Below are 19603 nucleotides of genomic sequence, written 5' to 3' on the forward strand. Positions count from 1 at the left end.
GCTGTTCCCCTCCCCCAATTCCCCAACAAAATTAAAAACAAACAAACAAAAAATCACAGCTTTACAAATGGGATACAATGTTTACAACAGATAAACCTGAGTAAAGGGTATATGGATGTTCTTGGTACTATTCATATTCTTGCGGCTCTTCTGTAAGGATGAAACAACTTCCAAATAAAAAGCCAGAAAGTAAAAGTTACAGGTCTACAACCTTGAGTCAGTTGTGCTGGGAGGAAAGACATGTGAGCTCTCCTATTTCAGGAGTGGCCTAGGGAAAACCATTTCAGGCAGTGCTGAAAAAAGAACAACTTACACATATTTTAAACATTATTTTAAAAAGTCAATGTAACACAGATAGCAAAACATGAAAGGGAGCAAAAAGATAATCAAAGATCAATCTCACATTTGAGTATGGGTATAAACATTTTAAACAGACTATTAGAATACAGAATTAAGTAGACCATTAAAAGAATAACATGATCAAGAGGAATTCAAGTCCAGGAATAAAAAAGACTATTCAACATAAGAAAGTCTGTTACTATAATTCACAAGGTTAATAGATCAAAGGGGAAAATGTCATATGATAATCTTTAGATGCCAAAAAGGCAACTAAAAATACTCAGTTTTTATTATATTCTTGATAAAAGCCCGTTATTATTAACTATTACTAAAAGATACTCTACTCACATGAAGAAAGTATGTATCTCAGCCAAAAAGGCTATATCATGCTTAATGGAGGAAAATACATTCCCATTGATATTAGAAACTGGAGAAAGAAATGACAAATATAAATATTAGAACAGACAGGCAAAAAAATGTACTACTTTCAGATAATGTGGCCAAATACTTAGAAACCAAACGAATCAATAGAAAAATGATTACTATTATTAGTAGCAGTTCCTAAGCATTATCTAAAGAATTTAGGTAAATAGCGAGTTTTAAATTATGATGAAAAAAACTTCAATACTTTGGAAGGAATAATCAAAACAGAGCAATGAAACAGAAGAGAGTGCAGTAACATGCCAAATACAACGGGAATTGAGTATATGATAAAGGTGGCATTTTAAGCCAATGAAAACATGGTTCATTCAATTAACACTGTTAGGAAAATTGGCTAATGAAGGAAACCAGAATATGTTACCCCAAAATATGCCTCTTTAACATAAAAAGAATTTCGAGCTGAAGGCAATTAAGAAGCCATAAATGCAGAAAAAGTTCCCTCTTTTCTGCCTAAAGACAGGAAATAAATTCTCCTTTTACTGAAAACAGACTCTTATCAGTCCAAGGAGACACCAGAGGAACCTGCAAATAAACCTGTTAAACTAACACTTATCTTCCTAGTTACTTCTTCATCATTTACTGCTCATATTAATTTCTGGGGAATTTTTTTTCTTTAAATTTTCATCTTTAATTACAATTCCGAGGCAGTATAATCACAGTGCTTTCTACTTTGCTATATAGTACACAGAATAACCTTAGCAAAAACAGAATTTGGCTTTAATCTCACAATCTATTTAGATGAACTAATAATTTAACAGAAAAAGACTAATTTCAAAAGTTCAATAAAAGCTCTTAAGGGAATCTAATTTGTACATTTCTTTGATTATCTGTTATTTCAGGTAACCAATTAAAGTGCTGTATTTAAGCTGCTATGATCAAAATGTAACTGTTTTAACAATTGGAAGAATAAATGATTGTACATCAATAAAATTTCTAGTAATGAACACAAAGAAATCAAATATAATGCATTCTTAAAGTAAAGAAAAATGTATGAAAATACAAAATTATCCATGTTATATAATAACACTAAATATGCTGATCACAAATGTAAACAAAAGAGTCTTTCAGAAGTATATGAAAACAAAGACTAAGAAACAGAGCAGACAATGAACATTTGCACTTGGAAAACTGATTACTGACTACTGCCATTAATGATTATAGATCAATTCAGCTAGAGATTTTATAAAAGATAAGATGAATAAATCTCTTGCTTTGTACTGCAAATAATTGTAGTGTGGTACTTTACATCCTTTTTTATGTGGCAACACTATAATTAACTTGAAGACAACATCAGAATTAAGAATAAAGAATTTCATGTTAAAACCCAGATCAGCATAATAAAATATTTTCTTCAGTTATATAATGATACATAAAAAATTGTGGTGAAAGTGAGGTAAATAAATACGTCCAACACTTACTCGTGATAAGAAGAAAATTACTTGTACTTTCAAAATAAGGGATGAAATGCAAATCAATCAAAACCAAATCAATCAATAGCTTGAGACAAAATTTTTGCAAGGTATTAGAATGCTTTCAGTTGAACAAGTACTTGTATTAATCTGTCAATTCATGTGTTGATACATAGCAATCACTTTAGAACCAACTATTAGAAAAACCCTGAAATCTCAATCCAGTAATTTTTGAAAACGTTAATTAAGAAATGTCAGAGATTCACTACTCAGATTCACAACTGAGACCCTTTTAAGATGGCTCTAATGTACATGAAAAAGAAAGTAAAAAGGAAGCCTCATAAGAAAAGTCTTTAGAAAGAAAAATAAGAATTAACTTACTTAAATGGCTACATAAAATGAAAAGGAAACAAGCAAGAAGGAACAAAAGATTGATCACATCTTCTACCAGTTGCCAAAATGCTACTATTGACTAAAATGGAGCCCTGCGAAGTTGGGTAGATAGCTTTCAAAGGTTAAAAAGTGAAGGATGGCCACCAGAGCCTAAGATTAGGCTGGAGTATTATTGCTGAAACTGAAGCAAGAATATGAATCAAATAAGGCTGCAAAATCAATTTGTCATTCTAAAAAAAGATATGGAATGTTAACCCAAAATTAAATTGCTGTTTAAATTCGCTTAAGTATGTTAAAGAAAACCACAGGCCCCAAATGGCATCACTAAAAGCCCTTGATGTCAAACCTAGATTTAACACCTGATGTAACTGCAGTTTTCACCTCTCCCAGAAACATAACCTTAATCAACTAAGTTGGAGTTTTCCAGCCAGACACCAGTAATCTGTCACAATGGGTCCTCTCCATCCCACATAGAAAGAAGAAGCAATCTACCAGATAAAAACCCTTTCTAGTTTTTCCCCCAAAGAAAAGATGTCCAGGTCCAAAACTGATCCTTTTTTTGCTTTTGTTAATATATCCCTTACCCTACTTTTCTTCCTATAAAAAAGTTCCATTTTTTACAACCCTTGAAACACCTTCTAGTTGCTAAATGGGACGCTCCATGTTCATAAATTGCTTAATAAAGCCAATTAGATTCTCATATTTAGTTGGTTGAATTTTGTTTTCTAACAGGTATAAAGAAAAAACCAGGACTACTAAGGAATAAGGAGAAAACCATCGATATTTTTAAAGTAATTATTCCTAAAAAATTAATTCTTATATGTTTAGAGAATACTTACAGAGCTGATTTATTTTTTTGTCTAAAAATCAACCACCCTAAATCAAGGTAGATTTTTCTGGGTCCAAACTATATAGTATTCTTCTCTAGAATAGAAGTTGTATAGGCTATCTCTATGTTAGACATAGTTGCAGATAATTTCTCCTACAATACGATGTTACATGAGCCCCAGAGAAGTATTATAGCAAAGTGAGACATATTTGGTTTCTGACATTTTTATTGGATAGAGATGCTCCTTGTTTTCCCTACATAACTAAATATGTTAGTAGATAATTTCTTTATTTCTCTTCCTTTGTCTTCTTCTAGAACTAGTAATGGCTCCAAATTTCTTAAATGAATCTATGTACAAAAAAGGCTCAAAAATGCATAGCCCATCAATTATTACTTAAGGAATTCAATTTTAATCCAGAAAAAGAAATGAGATATGTCAAAATTATGACAATAGCATCATATGCTAGTCACATTCCTCATTTATTAAATATTACCCATGTCAAATTAAAAAATGACTCTGGTTTTGTGGGACCAGCTGACTAGAGAAAATGTAATATATCTCAACTTTAGAAAATTTAATGAAAATGTTCTCTAAGAAAATCTTCCTAAGAAATAAATTCAAATTGGGTTTAGAATCAAAATGAATGTTACTTGCAAAGTATTAATGACTATAACAACAAAATACAAATAAAAGTTAATTTATATGAGGAAGATGCATACATAAGATCAAACCTGGGCTTGATTTAATTTTACTGAAATATTAGTGACATTAAAAGTAGACAAAATAGGGCTGGCTGAGTGGCACGTTGGTTAGGAGTTGGCTTGGGATGCCAGCTCTGAGCAGTAGGGCACCAGTTCGGATCCCACATGAGGGCCAGTGACGCCGCGCCCTCTGCAGCTAAGATAGTGAACAACAGCTCGACCTGGAGCTGGGCTGTGGTGAGTTGCTGGCGACGGTGTAGTCTGCAGTGGGGCTGGCCAGCAGCTGGTGTGAGCTTTCGTGAGCTGCCATCCCATGGCAGCTGAGCGACTGCCTCACCCAAAAAGAGTGCAATGATAATACCAACATGGGCCAGTGAAGCAAAGTCCTCCACAACTACACTGAAGAGCAAAAGGACAGCAACTTGTCTGTTCCCCTCCCCCAATACCCCAATTTTTTTTAAAAAAATTAAAAATTAGAAAGATTTAAAAAAAGAAAATAAAATAAATTCCTAAATTAACTTTAGAGCTTGAGAGAAGGAGAGTGAATGAGATTAGAACTTGCAGAAAATGCCAAAGGTTGAATCATTCTACTGAAAATTTTTGGATCACTTATGAGTAAAATTGGATAAAAGTTAAGAAAGATACACACTTCACATCACTGTAATATAATCACCGTAATATACAAAAATAGGACACTAACAATCTAGAAAAGCAGTTCTTAAGCTTTTAAAAAGCAGAGTAAGCCTTTTTCAAAGAACACATTACACAGAAATTCAACATTTGCAAAGTCGAAAAAGTCAGCCAGCTATGGCTGAAGTAAAGTAGGGACCTCACAGCCCCATACCCTCAGTTCTGTGAAACACCACTCACAAACCATGAAAGGTTACACAGCCAATAAACTCAATTTTCCTTTTTTTCAGTGCTGGTTTTCTACTTACTTCTTCCTGAAGGCCCATCTCAAATTTACCTCCTCCACAGAGTCTTCTGACTTAAGTGGGAATTAATGTCTCATCTACAAAAGTACCATAGAATTTATATTGTAAAGTTCATTTCTAGTATCCTACCTTTTACACTGACCACACAGAGACATACACTTCCCCCCTCCCATCCTTCATTTCCTGATTGAAAGCTTCTCAGAGGGTGGGCATATTTTTTAATCTATATTCCTAAGAACGTATCAAATAGAAGACCCTCAATAATATTAATTTGTTGAATATAGGAGTGACAGGTAAGTTAATCAATGACTATGGGAAAAAATGGCCTTAAAATGTTCTAACATAAAGAAACAAGACCTGGACTACTAACAATCCCTAGCTGCTCTCTATGAAAAGTCTGGAGCCGTTCTGGATAGTCAGAACTGTTGTCCAATTCCCAGTGCAGCTGTGGCCTCTTCGGGATTTTTAAGTTCTATGGAAATTTAAGGCCATTACCAAAAAAGGAAAAGCAGATTATGGGGTGATACTTAATTTTCACCACCCCTCCCGATTTTAAATAATTTCTATTCATTAAGAACAATCCATTTAATAAAAACTGGTGAGGCAGGAATGTTTGCAGCATTCTCCTTACAATGTACTTGGAACTGTTAATGTATAATAACAGTGATTTGGGGTGAGATAATGGCATTGGTGCTTTGTGCCTTTCAAATGCTATGTGAATAGTGAATGTTATATTCCAGGAAGATGCTTTGTGTCTGACTCTATTTGGGTAGGGTTTAAATCACCATTGCTGTCACCTCTGTTTTTCATTTTGAATTCTGTCCAAGACTATTGAGAGAACATTGTAATAGCCCAGCTGCGCAAAACAGCAGGAGCCCTAAACAAAATTACATCAGCCTCCAAAGAAATCAGGGTAAACTTCTTTAAAATTGAAAATGTAATCAGTTGCATTTGTACATTGCTAGTGCTCAAGAAAAAAAAATAAATTCAGACTGGGAAGAATGACTTGAAGGACAGCAAGAATACTCTATGCAACACATTTTAATAAAGTTTTGTTTTGTTTTTAAAGATCCCCAACCCCCCCCCCCAAACTCACTTAACAGAACCTTTTCTCCATTACCTTCATGCCTAGGATAACTGGAGGTGGGTGGTGGTGGGTTTGAACCTGATTTAAAGTACTCATGACTAGTGGCCAAGTGGTCTCTCTTGTTCAAATGAAGAGATCTGTCTTGATGAGCTTAAATGTTCTCAAGTCAACACAAAAAAATTAATAAAACAATGTAAGTTCTAGTTCTCTCTCTTATTTATTCTTTCAGAAGGCATTAACTGGAAATTTGCTATTCCCCAGACACTGCTAGGTAGACATGGCTTCAGTCCTAGGAGTTCCAATCTATGGGAGAGAATGAGATAAGTACAGTTGAACATAATTTAAATTACAGAAGTTGGAGCACAGAGGGACTAAGGAGCACCAAGGATGGTGATATAGCGGAAGTGATATTTGAAGAGGATTTTGAATGATGATTTTGTTAGATGGACTTGGGGAAAGGACTGAATACAGAAGGAAAGGAATTAATCAGAAAAAGAACAGCCTATACAGCGATATCGAAGCATACAAAGTCATGGTGTTTGGGAATAGGAGAAAAGGGGAAAGAAAAAGCTGAGATGTACTTTTTCCTGTTCCTTAAATAAGTAATCTCATGAGAAAAGTATTATTATTTCCTAGTTTATACAAGGAAACTGAGGCTCAGAGAGATTAACCTGTTCAATGTGACTCTAAGTGGTAGATGTTACAATAAGAGAAATGGAAATGTCACTAAAATTTATGCTGGAGAAGAACAGAAGAAAAGAATGAAAGAAAGAGGTAGTGGTTAACCTGTGAAGTGCTTTATAGGCAACAGGAAGAAATGCAGAATTTTAGGAATATAACTCCAGTGGCAGTAAACAGTGACTATTTTCATTTGATTCAGCTTTGGCCTTCAGAAAACAAAAGGAACACACCCTAACTCATTTTATTAGGCCAGCATTACCCTAACACCAAAAACAGACAAAGATATTATGAGAAAGGAAAAGTACTCACCAATACCTCTCATGAACACAGATGCAAAAATCCTCAAATACTAGCTAATCAAATCCAACAATTTATATGAAGAATTATATGCCATGACTAAGTAGAATTTATCCTAAGTTGCAAGACTGGTTCAACACTTGAATATCAAAAAATATAACTCATAACATCAAAAGACTAAAGAAGAAAAAAATATCATATTACTTGATTCAGAAAAAGCATCTGATAAACTCCAACACCTATTCATGACAAAAGCTCTCAGAAAACTAGGAACACTGGGGAATTGCATCAATTTGGTAAAGAGCATCTTTAAAAAGTCGTACAGCTAACATCATACATAATGGTGAGAAAGTGGACTCTTTCCCCATGAAACAGGGAACAAAGCAAGGGTCTCTTGTCTCACTATTCCTATTCAGCATTGTACTAGACGACCTATATAGTTCAAGGACAAGAAAAGGAAATAAACAGTATATAGATTGTAGACATGGTATTACATATAGAAAACCCAAAAGACTCTACCAAAATAACTGTTAGAACTAATAAATGAATTCAGGAAAGTTGTAGGAATCAAAATCAATATACAAAAACCTGTTGTTTGCATATACTAACAACAAACTATCAGAAAGAGAAATTAAGAAATCAATCCCCTTTACAATTACATCGAAAACAATAAAATACCTAGGAATAAATTCAACCAAGGCAGTGAAAGACTTATACACTGAAAATTATAAAACATTAATGAAAGAAATTGAAGAAGAGTCAAATGAATGGAAAGATATTCTGTACTCACCCATTGCAAGAATTAATATTGATAAAATGTTCATAATACCCAAAGCAATCTACAGATTCAGTGCAATCCATATCAAAATTCCAATGGCATTTTTCATAGAAATATAAAAATTCCTAAAATTTGTATGGAACCACAGAAAACCCCTGAAAAGCCAAAGAGATATGGAGAAAGAAGAACAAAGCTGGAGGCATCATGGTCCCTGATTTCAAATTATATAACAAAGCTACAGTAATCAAAACAGTATGGTATTGACATAAAAACAGACACATTGATAAACCTACACATATATAGTCAATTAATTTATGATAAAGGAGCCAAGAATATACCATGGAGAAAGAACGGTCTCTTCAGTAAATGGTGTTGGGGAAACTGGAAAGTCACATGCAAAAGAATGAAACTGGACCACTATCTTATACCATACACACATATCAACTCAAAAAGGATTAAAGGCTTGAATGTAAGACCTGAAACCATAAAACTACAAGAAAACATAGGCAGTAAGCTCCCTGACTTCCATCTTGGTGATGAGTTTTTTTAGATGTGACACCAAAGGTAAAGGCCACAAAAGCAAAAATAAACAAGTGGGATGACATCAAAGCAAAAACCTCCTGCACAGCAAAAGAAACCATCAACAAAATGAAAAGACAACTTACTGAATGAGAGAAAATATTTGCAAATCATATATCTGATAAAAGGTTAATATCCAAAATATACAAACAACTCATACAACTAAATAACAACAAAAATAAACAATCCGATTAAAAAATAGGCCATGAGGGCCGGCTGAGTGGCTCAGTTGGTTAAGAGCTCGCTCAAGAGTTTGAGCTCTAAGCAACAGCGGTTCGAGTCAGCCCGAGCTGAGCAGCCGTGAGCTGCCAACAGGTGGCGGGATGGCTCAGCTAAAAAATAAATAAATAAATAAATAAATAAATAAATAAAAAAATAAAAAATAAAAAATAGGCCATGAATCTGAATAGATATTTTTCCAAAGACATAGAGATGTCCAACAGGTACATGAAAAGATACTCAACATTACTAATCATCAAGGAAATGGAAATCAAAATCATAATGAGATATCAGCTTCACCTGTTAGAATGGCTACCATCAAAATGACATGAAACAACAAATGTTGGTGAGGATGTGGAAAAAAGGGACCCCTGTGCGCTGTTGGTGGGAATGTAAATTGGTGCAGCCACTATGGAAAAGATTATGGGGGTTCCTCAAAAAATTTAAAATAATAGATTGTCAGAAAAGTCATGATGCATTTTTCCAACAAAAAACAGAAAAAATATGTCATGACTTTTCCAACAACCCAATAGTACTGCCATATGAGCCATTAATTCCATTTCTGGGTATTTATCCAAAGAAAATGAAAACCCTAACACAAAGAAATATCTGCACCCCATGTTCACTGTAGTCTTATTCACAATAGCCAAGATACCGAAACCTAAACATCCATTAATGGATGAACAGATCAAGAAAATATGGTACCACTGAATATTATTCAGCCAAATAAAGGAATGAAATCTTGCTATTTGTGACAAAGTGGATGGAACTTGAGGGCATTATGCTAAGTGAAATAAGTCAGACAGAGAAAAACAAATACTGTATAATCTCAATTATATGTGAAATCAAACTATAAAATGAAAACTGAGTTCATAAATACGGAGAACAGACTGGTGGATGGCAGAGGTGGGGGTTGCAGGTGAGTGAAATGGGTGAAAGGAGTCAAAAGGTACAAAATTCCAGTTATAAAATAAATAACTTACAGGGATGTGATGCACAGCATGGTGAGTAGAGTTAATAATGCTGTATTGCATAATTGAAAGTTGGTAAGAGAATAAATCTTAAAAGTTCTCATCACAATAAAATTTAGCAATTGTATGGTGATGAATATTATATTAACTTATTGTGATGATCACTTCACAATATATACAAATATGAAATCATGTTGTGTACCTGAAGCTAATAAATGTTATATGTCAATTATACCACAGTAAAAATAAAAAAGAAAATTACTGATGGAAAAAAAATCAAAGACATTGTAAATAAATGTAGAGATATTTTGTCTTCATGGACCAAAGACACATTGTTAAGGTTTCTTCCCAATTTGCTTTATAGATCTATAGATTCTTCCTAATTTGATCTATAAATTCAAAGCATGCCCCATTAAAATCTCAGCAAGCTATTCTGTACAGACTGAGAATCTGGTTTGAAAATTTATATGGAAAGGCAAAGAACCCAGAATAGCCAACACAGGACCAAAGAAGACAGACCAAGTTGGATGACTCACACTACCCAATTTCAAGAATTACTATAAGGCTACAGTAATCATGACAGCATGGTATTGGTGAAAAAACAGATACAGGTCAATGGAACAGAAGAGAAACCCCGGAAATAGACCTCTACAAATAGTCAACTGATCTTTAACAAAGAAGGAAAGGTAATTCAGTAGAGAGAGAACAGTATTTTCAACAAATGGTGCTGGAATAACTAGACACCCATATGTCAAAAAAGAATCTAGACACAGAGTTTACACCTTTTACAAATATTAACCCAAAAGGGATCATAAACTTAAGTGTAATGCAAAACTATAAAAGCCCTAGAAGACAGCATAGAAAAAAATCTGGGCGACCTTGGTTTGGCAATGAGACACAAGACCAAAAGAACAATCAATGAAAGAAAAAAAATTGTTAAGTTGGACTTCATTAAAGTAAAAAACTTCTGCTCTGTGAAAGACATTTTTAAGGGAGGGGGTGGTAGATGAGGGTAAACGGGGTCAAATATATGGTGATGGAAGGAGAACTGACTGGCTAGAGAACACACAATGTGATCTATAGATGGTGTATTACAGAACTGTACACTTGAAACCAATGTAACTTTACTAACCATTGTCACCTCAATAAATTTTATAATAAAAAAAGATGAAAAGACAAGCCACTGTCTGGGAGAAAATATTTGCAAAACACATATCTGATAAAGGACTTGTACCTAACTTATAAAGAAATCTTAAAACTGAACAACAACAAAAAGAAAAAACCCAATTAAAAAATGGGCAAAATAACTGATCAGAGACCTCACCAAAGAAAATATATAGACGGTAAATACACATGTGAAAGAAGGCTCAACATCATATACTCGTATGTCATTAGAGAACTGCAAATTTAAAAAATAATGAGATACCAGAAGAATGGCTAAAATTTTTTATTATTTTTTAAGTGACAACACCAACTGAGGTGAAGTTGCAGGGCAAGAGGAATTCTCATTCACTTCTAATGAAAATGCAAAATGGTGCAGACACTTGGGAAGACACTTTGACAGTTTCTGACAAAAGTGAGCATAGTCTTATAGTATATTATGGGTCGAACTGTATTCCCCTTGCCCAAAAGATACACTGAAGTCCTAACCCCCAGTACTTCAGGATGTGACCCTATTTGTATTTGTATTATAACTAGTTAAGATGTATTATAATTAGTTAAGATGATGTCAGATCCGAGTAGCGTGAGACCTTAATCCGATCTGACTGATGTCTGCATAAGAGAAAAGACATAGACACACAGGGAGAATGACCCATGAAGATGGAGGCAGGAATTGAAGTGAGGCAGGGATTGAAGTGATATACCTACAAGCCCAGAAATGCCAAGGACAGCTGGCCATCACCCAAAAACTAGAAGACAGGTATAAAACAGATTCTCCCTCAGAAGGAATGAAACCTCCTTACACCTTGATTCAAACTTCTGGCCTCCAGAACTGTGATAGGATAAATTTCTGCTGTTTTAAGCCAACGAGTTAATGGTACTTTCTTATGGAAGCCCTAGGAAACTAATATACCATATAATCCAGCAATTGCACTCCTAGATAACTACTCAACTGATCATATCCACACAAAAATGTACATGCAAATGTTTATAGCAGCTTTACTCATAATTGTGAAACAATGAAAGCAACTAGGATATCCCTTCATCTTGGTGAATAGAAGACCAACTATGGTACGTGCATACAGTGGAATACTATTCAGTGATTAAAAAAAAAATGCTCTCAAGCCACAAAAAGACATGGATGAACTTAAATGCATATGGCTCAGTGAAAAAAGCCAGTCTGACAAAGGTGCGCTTCCAATTATATGAAATTCTGGAAAAGGCAAAAAGAGATTCATTAAACTTATCTGTGGTTGTCAGGGGTTTTGGCCTGGGGGGAATTAAATGAGTGACACAGAGGGGACTGTTTAGTCAGGAAAACTATTCTGTATGATACTGTAATGGTGAATCAGACATTAATCATTTGTGAAAATCCACAGAACTTTACACTACAAAGAGTAAGCTTTTTTTTTTAAAGATTTTATTGGAGGGGCCGGCTGAGTGGTGCGTTGGTTAAGAGCTGGCTTGGGACGCTGCAGGGCCCTGGTTCGGATCCCACACTAGAGCCAGTGAAGCTGCGTTCTCTACAGCTAAGATGGTGAACAATAGCTCGACCTGGAGGTGGGCTGCACTGAGTTGCTGGCAACGGCGTAGGCTGCAGCCCCTGCTGCAGTGGGCAGCCATAAGCTACCATGTGTGGGCAGCAGCCAGCGTGAGCAGCTGGCAGCAGGTGTGAGCTGCCATCAGCCTCAGTGAGCGGCAGCCCAATGGCCAGCAAGCGACTGCCTCAGCCAGGAAGAGCGCAATGATAATACCAACATGGGCCAGTGAAGCTACGTCCTCCACAACTAGACTGAAGAACAAAAGGACAGCAACTTGTCTGTTCCCCTTCCCCCGATCCCCCAGCGCTGTTCCCCTCCCCCAACTCCCCAATAAAATCTTTTTAAAAAAAGGTTGCTCAAGGCGGCTCACAGCAGCTCATGAAAGCTCATGCCTGCTGCCGGCCAGCCCCATTGCAGCCTATGTCATTGCCTCCGAGTCACGGCAGCCCAGCTCCAGGTTGAACTGTTGTTCACCATCTTAGCTGTAGAGGACGGAGCGTCACTGGCCCTAATGTGGGATCCGAACCGGAGCCCTGCTGCTCAGAGCTGGCGCCCCAAGCCAACTCCTAACCAACGAGCCACTTGGCCGGCCCTACAAAGAGTAAACTTTAATGCATACAGGTATTTAAGAAATAATTTAGGAGGTCAGGGATCTCATGATCAGGGATCTTATGATGGAATGTAGAGCGTGAGGAAAGAATTTAAATGTATTATAAATGCATGAAAACCTCATTGAATGGAGTACAGGAATAAGGTGCTAACCTGCATCATTTTGGAACTGAGTGGGATCTGTAAGAATAAAGCAAAAGGATAAGCACTGCACCCTAGTTGATAATTTTCCTTCCCACGGGTACTGGTTAATAATACCGAAACCACTATGCATACCGAAACTGAAAAATGAAGTAAATGGATGGCAGATGGTGGGCGCCAGGACTCTCACTGTTGGAGTGGGAGGTTACAGATAAGCAAGGAGGTGGAGCTAGAATGATCCATGTGGTGATTGATTAGAGTTAGAGACATCAGTATGAACTCATGTCTAGCTTAATTACAGATACAGATGGATACATATATACATATTTCTAACTATATGTATACACACAGGTTAGTATACATACATTTATCTCCTTGCTCTGTCAGCTGAGAGGAGCTAAGAAATGACACGCCAGTAAAAATGAGTACACCTAGCACTTAGATCCTGGTTCTAATATCATTCTTCAATAAAAGGCACAGGTTTTCTTAGAGAAATGACTGATTCTAGGATTGGCACAGAAAATATACAAGATGAAAAAAGAAAAAGAAAATATACAAGATGAGCCTGGAGCACCCTGTAGTGCCAGAAAGTAAGAAAATGCTAAAAAACAAAAACAAACAAACAAAAAACCCCAAAACTCAAAACCCCAAACAAAACACCCCACAATGAAAGGTATGTTAAAGGGACACAGGAGTGAATTTAAAGAGTTCCCAATGGCCAAAACTGGAACAATTTAAGCAAAAAATAAAGTTGTATTGGATAATAACCTAAAATATAAAATGAATACCCATGAGTCCATAATATAAATATATAATAAAGTAAATGAATGAATGTATTCCAAATATTTTATGTACTTACTCCGCCTTTAAGGAAGTGGAGTGTAAATTTGCAATTCCTTAAGCATGGGCTGTATATAGTTACTTTCTTTTAAAAAAATACTGTATGGAAAGGGGCGGGGGTAAACAGTAACTTGACAGTGGAGAAACCTGACAAACACTACATCAAAACAGATGATACAGGTTAACATCAACAGTGATAAGTCTATTGATAGTATGTCCCCTTAATGTGACATGACGACAACACCACCTTACCTCTGTGGTCTTCCTCCTCCCCAAAACGAATTATCCCAGCCTGATCATGATGAAAACATCACACAAATCTCAATTTAAAAACATTCTATAAAATACTGAATAGTTAATTCTCAAAACTGTAAAGATCTTCAAAAACAAGGAAAGTCTGAGAAACTGTCACAACCAAGAGAAGCCTAAATAGATAGGACTACTAATTGTAATGGGTATTCTGGATAGGATCTTGGAACAGAAAAAAGGCATTAGAAAAAAAGGGAGGAAATCTAAATAAAGTATGGTCTTTAGTTAATAATATATGGATATTGGTTCTCTAATTGAGATACATTTACCATACTAATCTTAATAATAGGGGACTGGATATGAAATATATGAGAACTCTCTGTACCATCTTCACAAAAATTCTATAAATCTAAAGCCATTTTAAAATTAAAATTTTATTTATAAAAAAGGAACATCCCAAAATAATAAAGCTGGCCTTAGAAATGTGGATAGGAAGAAGCAGGCATAATTATACCGATCTAAAGGAGTACAGATAGTCTCACCAGCACAGAATTGTAGTGCCATCACCTTCATTCTAACATTCAGCTTCATTCATTTGTGCACTATGTCGTGCAGATTCTTCTGTCCTCAAGAATCCTGTTTCAAATTATAGAAAGTCTGGTACCTGGAGATGCTGTAGAGAATAGTAACTGACAGACTTAGGAGCTGGATTGCTTCTGGCCAAACATGAGCTCCTAGCATGTTCTAGCTGTACATTCTTAGGCAATTTACCTACCTCTCTGAGACTCAGCTTTCTCATCTGCAAAATGAGAATAATAATAATAATAATAATACCGCATCAAACTTTTGTGAAGATGAAATAATATACGTAAAACACTAGAATAGAACCTGACACTTATGTAGGCATATTAATTGTTAACTATTTAATCAGTCCATTCATTCAACAAAAATGTTCCAATAACAAAGAAGTGTTATGAATTTGAAACAGGAAGAGCTCAAAGGAGGAAGTGTTAAATTCAACTTGGTAAAGGAAAACTAGGATTTATAGAAGAAAATGGAATAAAAATTTCCATCTCAGCTTACTTTGTCAAACCATGGTAGGCTTACATAGAAAGAAAACTAAAATTCTTCACATCGCGTTTAATTTCTTAGGCCTCAAACCTATAAATTAATGTTGGCAAACTGTATGACAGCATCAAATTTAAGGTCTTCTGGGCAGAAATCACCTTCCAAAGGGGTATCTCAGTGCTTACAGACACCTACACATTTCTGCCTGCAGAGAAACTGACAAGGTTTCTCAAACTGGATTTCAGCCTACAAAAACACTTCTCCCAGCATTGCATACATCCCATACCCTCTCCCTTCCAAACTCCTCCTCCAGAGAAGCACTTTAACCAAAAGCATCCATAAGGATGACTATAGGGCATTTGTTCCAAATATTTATCTATTAATACGTTACAAAGTAAGCCAAGCCAAGCAGTGTGGCCTTGACAAAGGTTTCCTTTTTCTTTTGAAAAAGGAAGGAAAGCAATACTTTATTTGGTATACTATTCTCCCTACCCCCTAAATGTTTACTAAAGTAACAGGAAATAAATTTAAGAAAACTGTGTGTGTGTGTGTGTGTGTGTGTGTGTGTGTGTGTGTGTGTGTGTGTGTAGTGAGGGGGGCTAAAGTACTAACAAAACAATATTACATAAAAGGAAAGTAGAAATTTTCTGAGTTTGATAATAAATACTATAGACAAGAGAAGACAGAGTCCATGTACTGACAAAATTGTGTCCATTATGACACAATATTAGGCTATTCATGTAAATATAAGATGTTAATCCTATTTCCTTAAGTAAAAACATTACAAAATTTTCTGAAAACTAAGTTTCTACAAAGAATAATAGCCTTTAAATACTTGACAAATAATGTAGGAAGTGTGTAGGTTTTAACATTTTTCTCTGTGTATATCCTGGTTTGCGTTCATGTGAGATTATTTTCATGTTTAAAATATTTTTATGAAAAAACATTTTCAATGATCTTCAACTGAAGAACAACAGAACAAAGACACAGTGGTCCAAAAGTAACCATTAAAAAGCAACTAAGATGATAATGCAACAGCTTGACTACAAACTATGGTCTGAATTCCGTTATTTATGGAATACAAATTCACAAGAGTTTCTGGATATTCACTATATAGTTCTTGAAACAACATTTAATTGCATGAAACCAAGAGTGGAAAAAAGGAAGTAATCAAAACAGTTTAAGCTAGGTTTGCAAAGTTCATTTTCCTAACAGTTGCAGCTTTGTTGGTTCCCTGAAGTATAGCTTTATAATTGAAATAAACAATGGTCGCACAATTAGACAACTAAACAGAATTTAAATCACCATTCCAATTTAAAGTTAATGATTACCTTATAAATAGTAGAGAGACATGTAACTCCACAAAGATTGAATACATTAGAAACAGATAATAGTGGAAAAATACTAGAAGAAGGGGGAGTAATATTAGTAAATGTTTTGTGTAACATTTTTTATTAGTACTCTACTTTAGCCCCCATCACCAAATAGACACACACACACACACACACACACACACACACACACACACACACACAACCAAGGAAGTCATTTGTTTAAAGCTGAGGAAAGATCACAGCCGACAGCTAAATTATATAATACTTGAAGTGGGTATTCAAGTGTCTAAAAAAAGGAGGTTCAGTAACAGAGATGTAAAATTGCTCTCTTAAGACTTTCAGCTATTTGATGAGTCAAATATTCATCATATCAAACTATATTTTTTAATTTAAAAATCAAAAGTTGGTTGGCCTCCAAATTATAAACTGTATTTCCTTCTCTGACTTCACTACCATTTTGTGGTAAGAGGAGAACAGTATTAGGAAGCAGAATGAAGGTCAAACCAGAGTTCATATAATTTACATATATACAAGCTCTTTCCACTTCAACACTTTTAATTTACTAACCTTCATCCACACTAGATTGGTAAAGATTCCATAAAAATGGCATTTCAACTCTACCACTACCAGAGGTCATGAGTAGTTGTGAGCTGAGATCTTAGACTTGTACATCATACGGTTTATTTCTGTAGCCTGCGTTTTTGTACTCATTTGTAAAGTTGAGGGCTTTTTCTTAATTAACATTATTAACAGGATTTGATATGAGCCCTGCAAAGTTGAATAGGTACAAAAAAATGACAGTCTTTAAAATGATGGTGAAAAGAGAGAAGTGATTATGATGGACACAAAAGGGGAGAATTTTTTTAGGTATTGAGAAAATATGAAATGATTCTTTTAAATTTATTAAATTTAATAATTTTGAAAGATCACAAATCATTTAACACGTGACAAGTGCTATGTGACCCTAAATAATAGGAGCTGAGGAAAAGTGACTGATATAATGAAAAACTTGCTAGCTAAGGGTTCATCATGTACTTTCCATAATCCTTAATCTGATGTTCACTGAGGAGAAGAGAGTTTTTTGAAGAACAGGAGAATTAAGGTGTTGATCAAGTGTTGATTTCAATCCATGAATGATTCCATAGATTTAAGGCCTATTCAAATCTCTAAGACATCAAAATGAAGAACAAGGTAGCAATGATAGCCATAGCTGCTAAACCTTTCCCCATGAATTGCTTGTGGAGATTATTAAGATGGTGTTACCTTTTACAATGTATCTTCTGTGAACATAAAACTGGCTGGTAAAAAAAATTATTAATACACACATATCCATACATATATAACATATATATTTTATAGATATCAAAAATGGTTATGCCTAGTTTGAGATTTTGAGAGATGAATTTACTTTCCTATTTGGTGCAAACATATTCAGGGAGTAAAACACAAGCCTCGTTCACTCATTTTGGACTCTCAAAATTATTAATTTATTAACAGCCTTTTGGAATTCATCCTGTTCCAAAATAGAAATTTATGTTGTTTCCCAAATGTCTATGTCCTTTCTCTTCAATTACATTTTTGAAGGTCTTCACAGGCAATGACTGTTTCTAACAATAACATCTAAACTAAACAAATGCCTATAGAATGAAGAGTTGAAACTAAAAACTTAGGTAATTATAAATCAGCATGAACCAAGAAACCCTATATCAACCTTTTGCATAGCATTCATATTCATGCTATACTCTTATTCATTTTTTTCCTAAAGAAGAGACCACAGAGCTAAATCATTGGTGAGTCTCTTATGTAACTAAAACTAAAAGTTAACTGGAAGAATCTTTTATGGTTCTACTTATATTTTTTTAAAATTCAGTATCCATTTTCTTCATTTCTAATATATTTTTAAGTAGATTATATGGTTTAAAGGTGTCATGAAAACAGCAGCACCTTTTTGAAACTGATATTCTAATTAGAACTTTATTGATTTACATTACTCTAAGAATGTATGTAAAGAGTATCATAGTTTATATAACAAGAACTTCCATTTCAGTGAGAATACATGAATTGAACACATACAAGTACATGCCAGTTAAATATATCAAATTGTATATTAACAATAAAATACCCTTTTAACATACTTTTGTACTCATGCAAAACAACTAACAACCTTTAGAAAAAAATCTTAAAAGTTTAGCTTTTTAAGCAAGCAGTAGGAAAGTAGAAAAGTTCAGTTCATTTGGGGCTGAATTTCAAAGCACATTCATGCTTCATAGGCCAACAATGTAGAATTTTGGATCACTAATATTAATAATACCCGATCCAAGTGCATGCCTCGTATGCACATGCATGCACACACACATCCATTCTATTCTTATTCTCTCCACACCCCTCCCTGCCTTACTCTCTCTCCCTCTTTCCTTCTTTCCACATATAGAAATATAGTCATATAGGAAGACAGAAAGTACATAGTAAATAGTAGACCCTAAAAACTGATTGTGGAAATTAATAAGACATAAAAATCATGAAAACACTTACTTCATCAGCCACCATGCACCTGGAAAAAAAATAAAACCAAATTAATTTCTTAATTATCAAAGTCAACCATTTTCAAAGTTCAGATTAAGGAGCTTGACACAAAATAGCTTACAAATATGTTAAAGTACTAAGCTAGAGAGAGGTGTTTCTAAGTGTGCATGAGAAACGGGCCAGTGCTGATTTTATAAGACTCTCCAGCTGCCAACAGCATATGGCTACATGGGAGTATTAGGGCTTCAGATGTGTTGCTCCCCACTGCCTCCCCACTGCCTCCCCATTGTGGAGATGGCCACAATGACCCTTCAAAAATACAGCAAAATGGCAAGTGATTGTGCCAACGACTTCCCTCCTTACCAGGAAACCTTAAAATTGGTTTTCCCTAGATATTAAAAGAATGCTGTATTAAAGTGCATGAAAATAAGTGTCAACCACATATAAGTATGTTCAACATTTAATTGTGTATGCTAG

The 19603-nt window shown here is 34.9% G+C and overlaps 1 protein-coding gene across 2 annotated transcripts in view; it reads right to left on the minus strand.

Annotated features, from left to right (window-relative positions):
* Window positions 1-19603, minus strand: part of ZRANB3 (zinc finger RANBP2-type containing 3) — a 181989-nt gene that overhangs the window by 94972 nt on the left and 67414 nt on the right. For both annotated transcript variants that reach the window (XM_019661339.1, XM_019661340.1), the window contains exon 3: window positions 19136-19154. In XM_019661339.1, coding sequence (XP_019516884.1) covers window positions 19136-19154 — 19 coding nt within the window. The remainder of the gene's footprint in view (window positions 1-19135; window positions 19155-19603) is intronic.

Source organism: Hipposideros armiger, unplaced genomic scaffold (assembly GCF_001890085.2).
Source record: "Hipposideros armiger isolate ML-2016 unplaced genomic scaffold, ASM189008v1 scaffold_345, whole genome shotgun sequence".
Classification (NCBI taxonomy): domain Eukaryota; kingdom Metazoa; phylum Chordata; class Mammalia; order Chiroptera; family Hipposideridae; genus Hipposideros; species Hipposideros armiger.